The sequence below is a fragment of the Anas platyrhynchos genome, chromosome 15, assembly GCF_047663525.1.
Source record: "Anas platyrhynchos isolate ZD024472 breed Pekin duck chromosome 15, IASCAAS_PekinDuck_T2T, whole genome shotgun sequence".
Classification (NCBI taxonomy): domain Eukaryota; kingdom Metazoa; phylum Chordata; class Aves; order Anseriformes; family Anatidae; genus Anas; species Anas platyrhynchos.
This window is the reverse complement of record NC_092601.1, coordinates 9,038,669-9,053,021: the sequence shown is the minus strand read 5'-3', so window position 1 is coordinate 9,053,021 and position 14,353 is coordinate 9,038,669. Positions and strand designations below refer to the sequence as shown.

Below are 14,353 nucleotides of genomic sequence, written 5' to 3'. Positions count from 1 at the left end.
GGAAGGCTTTCAAGACCCGGCTGGACAAAGCCAGGGCTCACCTGTCTGAGTGTTGGTGGCAGGCGTGCTGTGAGCGGGAGGTGGGACTAGAGACCTCCAGAAACCCCTTGTGCCAGCCTGCTGTCATTCTCTGATTGTCCTCTGGTTTCTTGCAGGAGGAAGAAGGTGAGGAAGCAGACATCTCTTCTGGTCCTTCAGTCATTAGCCACAAGATGCCTTCTGCCCAAACCTTTCATCACTTTGCTCCTCGTTACTCTGAGATGGGCTGTGCTGGGATGCAGATGAGAGATGCACATGAAGAAAACCCAGAAAGCATCCTCGATGAACACGTACAGCGTGTGATGAAAACACCAGGCTGTCAATCTCCAGGACCTGGCCGCCACTCTCCTAAGCCACGGTCTCCAGAAAGCGGCCACTTAGGAAAGCTGTCAGGGACACTAGGAACAATTCCTCCAGGGCATGGCAAACACACAACAAAATCAGGAATGAAACTGGATGCAGCTAACTTATACCACCATAAACATGTCTACCACCACATCCATCACCACAGCGTGATGAAACCAAAAGAGCAAATTGAGGCCGAGGCCACGCAGCGGGTGCAGAACAGCTTTGCTTGGAATGTAGATTCACATAACTATGCAACAAAGTCACGAAACTACACTGAAAACTTGGGCATGGCCTCTGTCCCCATGGACTCTTTAGGCTACAGGTGAGTCAGGGCAACACCCAGTGGGAGTCCCGGAGCTGGAGCTTCTCTAGGAGGCTCTTTCATAAATGGGCTCTAGCATGCCAGTGAAACAGGGTGGCTGAGCCATGTTTTCTTATGGGACATGGTTTGAGGGCTTCTCACTGCTCTTCCCCCTCAGAAATGAATGCTTCCTGATAACCCTTTTAAGCCCCTTTTCACCTCTGGGTCTGGTGCTAAAAGACATCCTCTAACCAGGATTTTTAATTGCCTTGGTTATAAAGTAGCTCTTCTGCTCCTTAAAGCAGCGGAGGTGCTGGTCGACTTAACCATGCACTGGGAGCTGATAAGTGTAGGGCTGTGTCTTAGGGCCTGGGCAACAGAAACCGGACTCTTAAGCTGTTTATGAGAGGACACAAAAGTACTCCTTTCTGCAAGGCATAATTTATTTACCAGAAGGGTTTATTTCTCTTCATATATAAGGGGTGGTTGCTCTGGTGCTGCTGTGGCCTGCTATCCCAGGGGGATGTTCTCTCAGGCAGGGCTGTGTCCATCTCTGCCCAGGAGAGATGTCACTGCCATGTGTGCTCTTGACAGTTTTTCCTTTGTTTGAATTAGAAACATGGATTGAGAGAATGCTTTGGGTTGGAAGGGACCTTAAAGATCACCTGTTTCCAGCCCCCTGCTACGGGACACTTCCCCCCAGCTCAGGCTGCCCAAATCCCACCCAGCCTGGCCTTGGGCGCTGCCTGGGATGGGGCACCCACAGCTCCTCAGGGCAGCCTGGGCCAGGGCCTCACTGTCCTCATAGGAAATAGGATTTCTTCCTCAGAGAATTTCTTCTGAACATACAATCTAAATCTATTCTCTTAAGATTTAAAACTGTTACCCTTGCCCTGTCATTTCAATCCCTGATAAAGGATGCCTCCCCATCGTTCCTGTAGGTCCCCTTTATATACTGAAAGGCCACAGGAAGGTCTCCCCAGAACCTTCCCTTCTCCGGGCTGAACACTCCCAGCTCCCTCAGCCTCTCTTCACAGCAGAGGAGCTCCAGCCCCCTGACCACCCTCATGGCCTCCTCGGGACCTGCTCCAGCAGATCCCCGTCCCTCCAGTGCTGGGGTCCCAGAGCTGAGCGCAGGGCTCCAGGTGGGGTCTCACGAGAGCGGAGCAGAGGGGAACAATCCCCTCCCTCACCCTGCTGACCGTACTGCTGTTATTGCAGGCTGGGGCACAAGTAGCTTTCTGGGCTGCCAGCACACATATTCAGCTCACATTCAGTTTTTCATCCGCCACCCAATTCCTCCATCTTCTGTCTGTGTGCTGAGAGGAGAGGACGAAGTTTATTCTCTGCAGCAGTGGGTTTTGCTAGTCCTGTTACTGAATTACTGTGAGGGCGAGGCTCAGGGCTACCTTGAATAATGAGTGGTGATGATAAACGTGGAGTAACTGTAGTTGAGAGCTTGGCTGGCTCCTTAAGATATGTTATTTTGGGGCAAGGCCTTGCAGTGTACTCGGGGTGGGATTTTAGTGAAGGCAGGCTGCCAGGTGGGTCTGCAATGTGTAGGAACAACCTTCTGGAGGAGGGATGAGGGAGGCAGAGCGTGGAGGCAGCTGAAGCAAACTGCTCTGTAGGCTGGCAGGGAGGGAGAGAGCCCTTACATCTTTCTGGGGGCTTGAAATGTGGCTGGGCTGCTTCAACAAAGCATACACGTGGCCATGCTGGGTTAATCCAAAGCCACATCGAGATACAAGGTCTTCTCTCTGGCACTGACTACAGTATACAGGGAAATGTAAGTGGGCACAGTCAGAGCTGTCCTTCTGGCACAAGCTCAGAGTTCCTGTCCCCAGGTTAGGAGTTTCATGAGAGTTTGCACCTGAACAGTCCTGTTTGGCTGCCAGTGCTCTCTTGCAGTGGCTTGGTTGATTCCTGAACACAGCTGGGCTGCTGGCCTCCCCAGTCTGCAGCGTGAGTACGAGCTGGTGAAAAAGGCTTTTTTTTTTGATTGCACTGAACCTGCTGCTGGTGAATTTTATATGATACCTGCTAGTCCTTGTGTGGTGAGAAGCTGAGAACAAATTCTCAGTTTGCTCTGACTTCACTGATTGTCAGCATCCCCCTGTCCATGTTGTTTCCTGAGCTAAAGAGTTTTTATCTGCACAGTCTCCACCTGCAGAAGACAATCCACATCTCTGATCACCTGCATGGTGTCAGTGCTCTGAGTCCCACAGTGGCCGTGTGGGGCATGCTGGCCAGACCCAAACACAGCAACATCTCCTGCTCGGTTCTCCAGTCATTTCCCACTAATTCTGGCCACCCTGCAGCACTGGGTTACTGTTTCCAAAGAACCCCTGCTGGGAATCCCATCTCACTTCTTCCCAGCAAGGCTGACTGGGGCCCTGTTACTCCTTTGTGGTGTTCTTTTACCTGCCTGTGCTCATGAGCATACAGAAGTAGAAGTAGGGAGGGCCTGCGGAGTAAAGCAGGTGGGTGATTAGGGTGATGGGGGTCCATGAAGTTACTGCCCATGGCAATGCAGGCCAGCACAGGCTCGTTCTGTGTGGCCTCGCCTGCGTGTGGCTGCCCAGCTGTGCCTCTGGGCACAGCCACATGCGCAGTGGCAAGGAGAGGTGGGATAACTGCAAGAGCCTTCGCTGCAGCCATGAGCACACCAAGGGCCCGTCAACCACTGCCTCCTTTCTGCCTCGCTGCATCGCCTGCTGCAGCTGCCTTTCCCACTGTGCCCTGGAAGTTGGGTGGGAGCCTGCAGAAGGGAAGTCCCCTCCGTGGGATGTGATCTTTTACCATGATTTGAAGCCTCAGTTCAGATGAGAAACAAATGCTTGGCATGGTCAAACAGCAGTTTGGGGTGCTAGCGAGCTGGTCAGCAGCTCTGGGGAGGGGATCGGAAGGGTTCGGGCCAAGAGCAGTGATCTGACATGGAGAGGCAGCCTGTAGACTGCAGCACCAGGATGAAACTCGTGCTCTGAGCCTGTTACTAGCAAAGATCTGGGGGTTTAACACCGTCCTTCATTTGCCAGGAGATCTCTTGGGCTTCTTGCCGCGTTGCCATGGCTCATTTGCCAGAGGAGCTCCCTTCCCTCCCAGAGACAGCTGATGTGCCTCAGTGTAGCCAGTCTTGCTCTTAGCCACAGCTGTGGCATGGTCGGTTTGAGCTGTGGTAGAGCCCAGCAGACCCTGGCAGGGCTGAATATGTCTAGAGATGGACATGGCCCTCCTCTGCCACTGTCTGTGGTGGTTTGGCTTTAGGCAAAGCGCTAATGTCTCAAGCTTTGTTCTTGCAGTGGGAAAGCAAGTCTGCTCTCAAAAAGAAATGTTAAGAAGACCGATTCAGGGAAAAGTGATGGTGCCAACTATGAGATGCCAGGATCTCCTGAAGACGTGGAGAGAAACCAGAAGATCCTTCAGTGGATCATAGAAGGAGAGAAGGAGATCAGCAGGCATAAGAAAACAAACCATGGGTAAGGGCTGGTAGAGCAAGGAGTCTTCGTACTGTTGTATTGCATCCCCTGCGTAAGACATGTGTCTCTAGGATGTACAGCAGTCTGCCTTGTTCCTGGAGATCTGGAGAAGGCAAGCATCCACCAGGCACAAAGGTTTAGATCCTCTGGAGACTGAGGGGCTATAAGGATAAAGTTCAGTTTTTTTTCCAGAGGATGAATTGTGGCCTTGGGGGGAGGTTGAAGCCTCAGAGGAATCTCACCAACTGCTGCTGTGGTTACGAGGTGGATAACGTGGCACACAGGAGGCAGTATTTTTGCTTTAGGCACTTGCTCTACATAAATGCTTGTTACTCTTGCGAGGTGTTGATAGAAATGTAGGACCTGCTGTGCTGGAGCCATTGGTCCCAAGTAAGCAGCCTGAAACGGTTTCGGCTTGTTGGGAGCATCCTCTGGGATGGCCTCGCCTGCATGGAGTAGAGCCAAAGCTGGTGGCTGTCTTGGGCATCTCTCCGTAGTCAGCAGATCTCCTGTGGGCACAGATCCGTAATCACAGCCTGGCCATTCTGTGGCAAAAAGCCGTGCTTTCAGGGCCTCACCAACAAGGGGGATCTGGGGGCTCGTCCCCATTGCCACGGCTGCGTTAGCGAGTAGCTAAGTGCCAGAAGTGCTGTTGTTTTTCCCTCTTGCTTCACAGTAGTGGCCAGGCAGGTGGCTCTGCAGGCATCTGGGGTGAGGGACAGAGCCACGGGCAGCACCGAGCCACTGTGAAGCCAGGCAGCAAATTGTGCTGCTGGAGCAGGGGAAGGACGAGCACGCTGGTGCCACATCCATTGCCCGGTGGTGGCTCGGAGCGAGAGGCTCGCAGCCTGGCAGCGGTGGCACCACACACGGGGACATCTTCTGGCGGATCCTGCTGGGTGAATTGTGCATGTCGTTGAGCTGCCTTTGGCTGGTTTTATTCCTGTGCATTGTGCATTTCATGAGAGCCCTGAAGCAGATCTTTGTGTCCGGGTTGGGTCACCCTGATGTCTCACCAAAACACTAGATTAGGTGGCGACACGCTGCCCTGAAATGTCCGGGGCTGTGGTGGCTGGATGGTGCTCCCCTCTCCCTCAGAAACCACAGCCGTGCTGTAAGGAGCTCCCCAGGGGTGCCTGAGCCCAGCTGTGGAAGCGATTGTCCATCTAGGAGTGACTGTGAGCATGTGCAGAGCAGCTTGGCAATCTGTGTAAAACCTTTGTATTTGTGTGCAGCTCTTCAGGTGCTAAGAAACAGCTGTCCCATGACATGGTCCGACCCCTCTCCATCGAGCGACCTGTTGCAGTGCACCCGTGGGTCAGTGCCCAGCTCCGGAACGTTGTCCAGCCTTCTCACCCTTTCATCCAAGATCCCACCATGCCGCCCAATCCAGCACCCAACCCTCTCACCCAGCTGGAAGAAGCTCGCCGGAGGTTGGAGGAGGAGGAAAAAAGGGCTGGAAAACTCCCCCTTAAACAAAGGTATGGCAGGAGGGGCTGTGCATGCAAGGGAAGGGGAAAACTGCTCTGAAGGTGGGGAGCTGAGGGAGAAGTCCAGTCCCCCTCAGTTTCAGTCTCCAGCACTAACTGGTGGAGGTGTGTGCAGAGGTCAGAGAAACCTGCCCCAGTCCCTCTGACCTGCCCTCTCCTGGTGGTGCATGTCACAAACTACCTTGAGGCTTGCGTTTTTTGGATGGAGGGTCTGGAAGAGCTCTGAAAGGATGGGGAAGGAGCTGCTGAGAGCTTGAGCAAGTGGAGCCTGTCTAGAAGGAGCAGCCTGGGGAAGAGCTCTCTTCTGCAGTACTAACTGCACTGCAGCTCGTGGGCTCGCTTGCTCTTTGCTGGCGCTGACTCTCGGCTTGTTCACACTCACACAGAGATTTCAAAGGCCTTGGCTGGTGCGGTAGCAGAATTCAGCAGGATGCAGCAAAGTTAAGCACAGAAGAGTATGCATTTGCTCTTCATTTTCAGCTCCTCCAGTCTTCCAGCAAAGGCTGCTTGTGGCATCTAGATGGGAACACCGCGCTCTCGTCCCGCTACAGCAGCACTGCCTCGCTGCGTGGCTGTGCCCAAGTCACTGCTTTTTGTGACTCAGCTTAATGCCTGTCGCAGAGCTAATTCTTCTGCTCCTGTATTATCTTTCAGGGAAGATTATTTGCAAGGCACATGGAGCTATCAGATGAAAAACATTTTGGAAAAGCTGGATAATTACTGTTAAGAGCTAAAAGCACTTTGTCCGTTAAAAACCTTTCACAATGGGAGTTGCTTGTAGTCACTCCAGTGCTTTATAGCTGCATTCTGAGAACTTCAAACTTTCAAGTCCGACGCTTAGAAACATGAGTGTAATTTAAAAAACAAGCTCCTCTAATTGCTGAACTCCAATTATTTTTGCTTGCAGTGGCCTTGTAGCAGACTTCTGCATATTTATGTCAGAGACAGATTGAAAGACAGGTAATTAGAGGGCTCTCCCAAGTCAGGTTGAGCCAAGTTTATTTGATCTACCTTTCAGTTGGTGTAATTGGATAGAGTTTATTAGTGGAGTCGTTTATAGTCATATTAAATTCATGCACCTTTCCCAGAAATGTCTAGATGCAGATGCACACTTTGGAAACGCCAGCCCGGGCTCTATGCATATGTCATGAATACGCTAATAGCAGCCTGGCATGTCTTGTAAACACAGCTTTTGTAGAAACCCCGTGGCATTGTGGTGTGTGCCCTCCAGACCAGAGGCAGAGAACAGGCTGAGCCGTGCTGGGCTGCTCCACTTGCACACTCGTGCTGCCTCCTCGCAAGGCCTGGCTGTTCTGGAGACGCAGTGATCCCGCTGACCTGCCTGATGCATGGAAAGCCAGGGAGCAGTGTTTGCTGGGGAGGAACTGCTAATGGAAAGCAAATGTGCCCGTGTCCAGTAGCACACAAGAATGGATGCTGCCCCCAGGGAGTGAAGGATTTCGTGGCGTTTAAATCTTTCTGCTGGATTTTGGCAGGATGAGGTGCTCCAGCTGAAGCACGCCTGAGCTAGCACCTTTTCAGAGGGCTCCTGTTACGGTTAGCACAGGAGCGTGCCTGAAAACAGACCCCACCTCTCTTCTGAGAGGGGCTGCCCAAGGCTGGCTGGGGAGCAGAGGAGAAACAGCGAGGGGATTTCACATGGAAACACCTTTTATTTCAGTCAGGAGCTTTGGAGAGCTCTGGGAAATTGGAGCCAGCCTCCAGGCTCATCGGCAGCCCTGGGGAGGCAGAGTCCCCACAGCACAGGAGGAGGTGCGAGCCTGGAGGTGTCCTTGAGGCACGGGCTTGAGCTGGCTGCAGGGGAGCATACAGTGCCAGCTCTGCACAGCTCAGCTGCCCCTGCGGTGTGCTTCCCTGCCTCACGAGCTGCTCCCCCGCCGGCACAGCCCTCTGTAGCCATCTCCTTTCCCTGCTCCCACCCCAGCCCTGTCCCACAGGCATCCGCACAGGCTGCACTGGGCATCATAAATACTCTGGAAGGAGTCACGCTACTGTTGCAGAACCAGGCTTTCTCTCCCTGTTCTGCAGGGAGCATTGATCTTTGAGATACCAGCAGGACAGCTGCTGGGAAGCAATTCAAGATTAAATGTCCAGCACTGAATGACCTGCGGATCCAGGTGCCCATTGTGGAGAGCCCTGTCCTAGTGACCATCAGGTTGCTTGTCTGTGCAGCCAGTCTGGAGCCATTTTCTGTAGCTCAGTGTCACAGTTCAGTTATGTTAACAGCTGGAAGAAGTAATTAGTAGCAGCTCTGCAGAGAAAAGGGTTTTGCAAGCAGCAAAAGAATTTTAGAAACTCGCTAGCAAAAAATGTTAGGGTGAGCTCGGTTTGGAATTAATTTGGTTGGGCCAAGCCTGGAAGAGGACCAGAGCTGGACAGTCCCAAGGTAACATCCCCCGGTTGCATTTCAGGCTTTCCAAAGCTCTTCAGCCCCTGGCTGAGCTGGAGCAAGCCCCCTCCTCCCTGTGCTGGGCACAGCTGCATCATTGCTAGGTTGTACGTGTGCTCCAACAGACCCAGGTTCCCTTTCACATCAGCCATTTGGATTCTATGGCTAGAGATTCTTGACAGGTTAGTGAAGTGTAGATGCAATAAGTTGGATCAGCGCTGCTGTTTCCTTGTTGGATAACATTTTGTCTCATTTTATGACAAATGTTGCAAAGGGAGCTGGTCCCAGAGGAGAGGTAGTATTACTTGTCTGTATTCCTGGGGAGGGTCACGCTGCAGGCCCAGGAGATAGGCGCACGTGGAGGCTTTACTGCAGCAGAGCTTAGACGTGGCCTGGTGGAGCAGCACACTCAGTGGGGGCCCATCTGGGTAAGAAGTGGTCTCAGGAGATTTCTGGATTCCTTGGTGATGACGAAAGTGGAGACAGTTGTGTTGCCTTGTTCTACTGAGGGGAAATCTCGGAAAATTGTGTTTCCAGTGATCAGCCCTGCTTCAGGCTGCTAGGGATCTGTTGCTGCAGTTTTGGGATGTGTGTGTGTTCCGTGGCTTTGAGATGCTCCCAAAGATGATTTTTCTTCCTGCAGGAAGGCATTAACCCTCTAACTCTTGTTCCACCACCGGCAGCGTCCTTCAGGAGCTGCTCCTACTGCCTCTGCAGGTCCTGTCCCGTGGGGAGGAGCCCTGTCTTTGTGTTCAGCCTCTCTCCCTGTTGCTGCCTGTGGCCTCCTGCTCTTACAGGGTCCCTCTGGGCAGGTCCAGCTGTGATTCCATCCCCCTCCTGCCCCAGGGGAACCGAAGCTGCCCTCAGCCTCTGCTCGGATGCCCAGGAGCCATCCCTATGTTGATTTATGTCAAAACCAGGGAGATCCAAAGCTGCGGGGTTTGGTTTTAACTCCAGTGCTGTGAAGCAGTACAGAGCTGCTGTTCTCAGGCACTGGCAGCATCTCTGTGCTCTGGGAAGGAGTGCGTGCTGTGATGCTGCTGCTTTAACCCCTGCCTGTTTTCCACCATCCCCTTTTTTCTCTCTGCAGCCTGCAGCAGGAGGGCTGTCTGTTTTGACAAGCCCTTGAAACGGTGTACGTGCAAGAGGCATTCGCTCTCTAGCGGATGCAGGAGAAACTTGGGATGCTCTTTCTTCCTTGCGTGCTTTCCACAAGCCACACGATCCCCATGGCCCCTTCCCGAGGCTGGGGAAGAGGAGATAGAGGAGCCAGCCTGAGCACGTTCAGAAACGGCCTTGCAGGAGTGAATTACGCAGCAGCAGGAGGAAGGCTCCTGGCTCTTGGCACAGTCCCCATCCTGCTTCTACCAGGGCAGACCCCGGGGGGCTCAGGGCGCTTGTCGTAGTGGATGGGCGTTTGCAAGCCCAGGAGGTGCTGAGCAGATGAAGGCTTGCTCACCCCCCAGCCCTGGGGACAGCGGCGCCAGCGCCGTGCTGCCTGAGCTGTGCACGCCGTTGTGTCCCCGGGAGCCTGCGTGCCAGGTCCCCTGGGCACAGAGCAGCTGTCTCTTAGTCATGACTTGTTTCTAGCAGCATTAAGAGAAGCTTAGGGACTTTGAGGTTTTCCAAACCCCTTCAATTAACTTCTGGCTCACAGGATGCACAGTATTTGCCTGAATTTATGACCCATTTTTCCTTTAAATGCAAGATTATTTTTTTCCAAGGATGATTCAGTTTCTTAATGTTTTTCTAGCTAAAGGGCATCCTGTGCTTTGATATGAGGATGGGTTCGAAGAGCTCTGCTGGCACCTCTCAGGATGCAGCATTTTCCCCAGAGGTCTCCCAGGCAGAGCAAGTACCAGAAACATTGTTCGGTTGAACTTTAGCCCTCTCATGGCTTTAGAAAGAGGTGAAAAAAATTTCTCTGGTCTTGGTTTGCAAAGCCAATGTTTATGTGGGCATGCCATTAAAAAGGTGCTGTGCCTGCGAGCCAGTGTTTAAAGGTTAGGGTCACAGTCATTTCCAGAACTGTGATTAGCTCATGTGCTTGGCAAATTCTGTTTTCATTGCAACTTTCCAGTCATATAAATACAAAATCATCTTTTTTACCCGGTGTGCTTTTAAAATCATTTTAAAGCTGCCAAATTTGTTTTATGTCATTCTGAAAGAGAACGCTGCCTCTGCCGAGACCACACATGCCAAGCTACGGATTTGTGTAGGCTGCTCAAATGCTTGTGCAGCATTTGCAGTGCCCAGGTGAAGGCTCTGCAGAAGTGCAAAGTACCATCATTTTAATTGGTGCTACTTTTGTCTGCCTCTGAAAATGGGACGAGGACTGGGCTGACACTTTCAGTGTAGTGATGGCACCACGTAGCAAACGCCAGGATGTGGGCTGGAGGCAGAGACCAGCCTGTCAATAGTCAGGAAAACAGGAGATTTAAAGTCAGTTCATTGGGGGTTTGACGGCAGTGTCAGCCTTCCAAAATCCATCGTGCAGTGCAGACAGGACCTGTGATGTTAGCCAGCAGCCTAACTGGGCCTGACCACCCTGTGTGGATGGGACAGGCAGCGAAGCCTGTCCTTGAGCTGTTCTCTCACCAGCAGGTTCCCTTGCTGGAAAGGATGAGCCGGGAAGCCACATGGCTTCTTAAAAAAGCCATGTAATTGCTTGGATGGGCTCTCCTCTTGGGCTGGCTGGAGATGTTCTCCCTGTGCAGCAATCTCAACAAGTTGGCTGCTAGCCCAGTGGCCCTGAGACAGCTCCTGTTTTTGACATCAGAGCCTCTGTTCTCCCCACAGAGCCTGAGGAGCTGCAGGACCACCACAGCAGGCTGCCTGCCAGTCCCAGGCTCACTCAGAGGCCACATCACACCTCCTGCTGCCCACCTCTTGCCACCTGTGGTGGAACATGACCTGAACCCCTTGCCTGGGCAGCCCCACGCCCAGACCAGTACTCAGCAGTGGCGATGGCACTGAAGCTGTGCTGAGCACCGTAGGCTGATACTCAGCAGGTTGCTTCTATTTGTGTGCAACAGGTTGAAGCCCCAGAAGAGACCGGGCAGCGGCGCGTCCCAGCCGTGTGAGAACATTGTGGTTGCTTACTACTTCTGCGGAGAGCCGATCCCCTACCGCACCCTCGTCAAAGGGCGCGTGGTGACACTGGGACAGTTCAAGGAGCTGCTGACCAAGAAAGGGAACTACAGGTAAGGGCTGTCTCCTGCCAAGGTGAAGGAGCCATGGTGGAGGTAGGTCAGGAGGGTCCTGGAGTTCTCCAGAGCCTTCCAGGAGGGCTGTCAGGCTGTGCTGGAGCAGGAATCCAGCAGCACAGTAAAAGATGCCTGGTTGCCACTGGAGGTTCCTGCACTTAAGAAAAATAAGTCCCAACGTGAGCCAGGAATGTACTTTTTAAATAGGGCCAGAACCAGTACTTGCAGCAGCAATCCTGCCTCGTGGAAGCAGGGTTGTATTCGTGTTTGGCTGGAAAGGTTTGGTTGTTGGAGAGGCAGGTTACAGGCACATGGGAGGTTGGGTTCTCTACCAGGAATGTCCTGCATCACAGTTCGTACCTTGAACAGACATGTCAGGGCTGCACGGTGTCCTGGGCTGGTAAGGAGCAGCAGCAACCAGTGCTTGATGATGTTCTGGAGAACCCTTCAGCTTCCAGAGCCATTTCAACTCCCAGGATTTCCTCCAGTGAGGACAAACAGGTTGGGCCCTACTGGAGTCCCAGAGTGCCTGTCCTCTGCGTGGCAGCCAGGCATGGGGTGTGTAGCTCTGCCAGTCACCCCTTCCAAGTAGGAACTGCCTTGGGAAGGTCTGCCTAGAAATGTTCTGGGGTCCCACCAACACGGGGACCTCCAGCCAGCTTTTGCGAGAGGTGAATGGGTCTGGATTCAGGGCCTGAGCCTCAATATGCTGGCACGAATCCTGACCACCCTTGGTCAGAGTGAAGACGGGTGGGTGCTGGCCTCAGGCACCTCTGCATCTGCTGGAGCTGCTCCCCGTTCCCCGTGAGCTCATGGAGTGCTGTACCCTGTCTCTGGGTATGACCAGTGTCCCACGTGGCCACTCACCTCTCGCTGTCGCCGTGTTTCTGGGTTTTCAGGTATTACTTTAAGAAAGTGAGTGATGAGTTTGACTGTGGTGTGGTCTTCGAGGAGGTGCGGGAAGATGACACCATCCTGCCCATCTTCGAAGAGAAGATCATCGGGAAGGTGGAAAAGATCGACTAGGCTGAGAGGCTGCGAAGGCTTTAAGGAAAGGACTGTGAAAGACTCTGGGACCGGAGGAGAAGGTCTGGGGCTGACGCTGGCGGTGCTACTCCAGCAGGCGCTGGGCGAGCCCGGGGCGGAGGGCGGCAGCCTGCTCTGCGCAAGCTGTTTTGCCAGTGGAAGTCGTTTCACCCCACGAACCTGCCAGTGGGAGCCTGGGCTCCCTCTCCATACCGAATATAAGTGTAATGTAGCATTGTACAGTGCATTAGAAAGTGTAATATGACCTTGTTTACTAAAGCTGCATATTTTTGATATATTGTAATAAAAGGAAAATATTTCCAATGTCACAGTGCTCTTATGTAAATGTAAAACGTACAGGTACTGCAGAATTCACCCAAAGTGTACAGCCATCCGTCAGACTCGGTGTGGTCCTCGCTTTCACAGCACCCTGCCCTGTCCCCTCCGTGTGGATGGCTCCTGAGCGACGCTGCTGCAACGGGCAGAGCGCGCCTGGCCCAGCGAGCTGCTGTGCCCTGCACGTGTGGAAGGCGTCGCTGCTCCGGAGGGGCCCTGCTCTGTGCTTCCTGCACCCCTCTGAAGATTGCTGAGACGTTTTGAACAAGTCAGCCTCTTGCCTCCCTGGCAGTCGCAGCTACAGGACCTGGTAGGGTGGTTTTTCTCCTGAGCTTTCTGCAATTGAGTGACTCCCCGATGGAAAGAGGGGTCGGTGGCAGGTCTCAGTGCTGGGGGCTTCCCGTGGTGCCTTGTACCGGAGCCACAGGGGACGGGGCGAGCTGGCAGGGCCGTGGGACATCCGTGAGGAGCGGCTCCCACCCCGTGCTGTGGAGCTGGGGCAGCAGGCTGGGCGCTGGCATCCCACATCCTGTGCTTGTCCTCCACGTGTGCCCTGTTCCAGGAGAAGACCTTTCCTCCCAGGAGGGAGCAGCAGCTCCATGGAGGGCTGGCACCCATGTGCCCCATGCAGACGTGCTCAAGCCTCCAGTGCCAAAGTCAGGCTTCAGTCAAGGAGTCTTTTTAGGAGATGTAGTATGGGGAGGTAACCAATGAGACACTTTAAGTATGAGGACAAAACCCATCTTTTTATGAGTCTTGAGGGGTTTTTTTAGGTTCTGTGTCTCTGAGGAGGTCATGTGGGGGCACTGCAGTCTGGTGCTAGTAGCGAAGGGAGTTGTTGATGCCATTTTGTGGGGCTCTTTTAGGGCCGGGTCACCCAAACACTGCACTCACTCTAAGGGGCAGCAACCAGGGTGCAGGTGGGGTTCCAGGCAGCCTCCTGGGATTACCTGTTCCCACCTGGGCTGCCCGCTCCCCCTGCGCTGCCCACCAGCCCGGGCCGTACTCCAGGCCCAAGCAGCTGCAGCTCTGCACTGGCTCCATCAGCCAGACCAGCCCCCTCGTGTCCCCCAAAACCAGCTCGTGGGGGGCTTCCACATCAGCTCTGGCCCTGCCCAGCTGCATGTCCCAGCTCTGCACTCTGCTGCTGCAGCACCTTGGAGCATGGTGCAGCTGCCCGTGGGGCTGGGGGCCCTGTGTGCGTGGCACCGCACGGGGATGTGACTCAGCCTATTGTATATGTCACCGAGTGCCTTTTAAACACGGTCCTGGGACTTGCCCATCACTATGTGAAGTCCAGCAAAATCTGCCATCGTTTTCAGCCAGGGAACAGCGTTATGAGCATTTTTTTTCCTCCCTCTTTTTTTAAGGTCTGATCATGTTGTGTCTGGTGAGGTTGTTACCATGCCTGGGATTTCCGTCTCCCCCTTTTTTTCTCAGGGGGTTCCCTGTAAATATGTACATTTGCTAAGTGCAGCATCCTCCGCTGGCTGTGCAGCCCTGGCGATGTCTCCTGTGCATCCTCATGTGCTGACTTGTACAATGATCTTTTCAAAGGTACTTGGATAAAATGAAATAAAACCCCACAGCCCAACGCCTGCTGGTTTCTTCCTTCCCTGCGGAGCAGAGATCCAGGCCCAGGGGAGCCCACTGGGGTGTCTGGTGGTTGGGACTGGTCGGGGAGCCCACAGGGTGGATGTGGAGGCCACAGCCCCTCA

The 14,353-nt window shown here is 53.6% G+C and overlaps 1 protein-coding gene across 3 annotated transcripts in view; it reads left to right on the top strand.

Annotated features, from left to right (window-relative positions):
* AXIN1 (axin 1) overlaps positions 1-12,628 on the top strand; it is a 77,263-nt gene extending 64,635 nt beyond the window's left edge. For 2 of the 3 annotated variants that reach the window (XM_027468898.3, XM_027468901.3), the window contains exons 6-10: positions 156-709; positions 3,991-4,167; positions 5,403-5,648; positions 11,103-11,270; positions 12,173-12,628. In XM_027468898.3, coding sequence (XP_027324699.2) covers positions 156-709; positions 3,991-4,167; positions 5,403-5,648; positions 11,103-11,270; positions 12,173-12,299 — 1,272 coding nt within the window. In that variant the 3' untranslated portion in view covers positions 12,300-12,628. The remainder of the gene's footprint in view (positions 1-155; positions 710-3,990; positions 4,168-5,402; positions 5,649-11,102; positions 11,271-12,172) is intronic. The other variant, XM_038186939.2, reaches the window with a different exon arrangement.
* Positions 12,629-14,353: the final 1,725 nt, after the last annotated feature.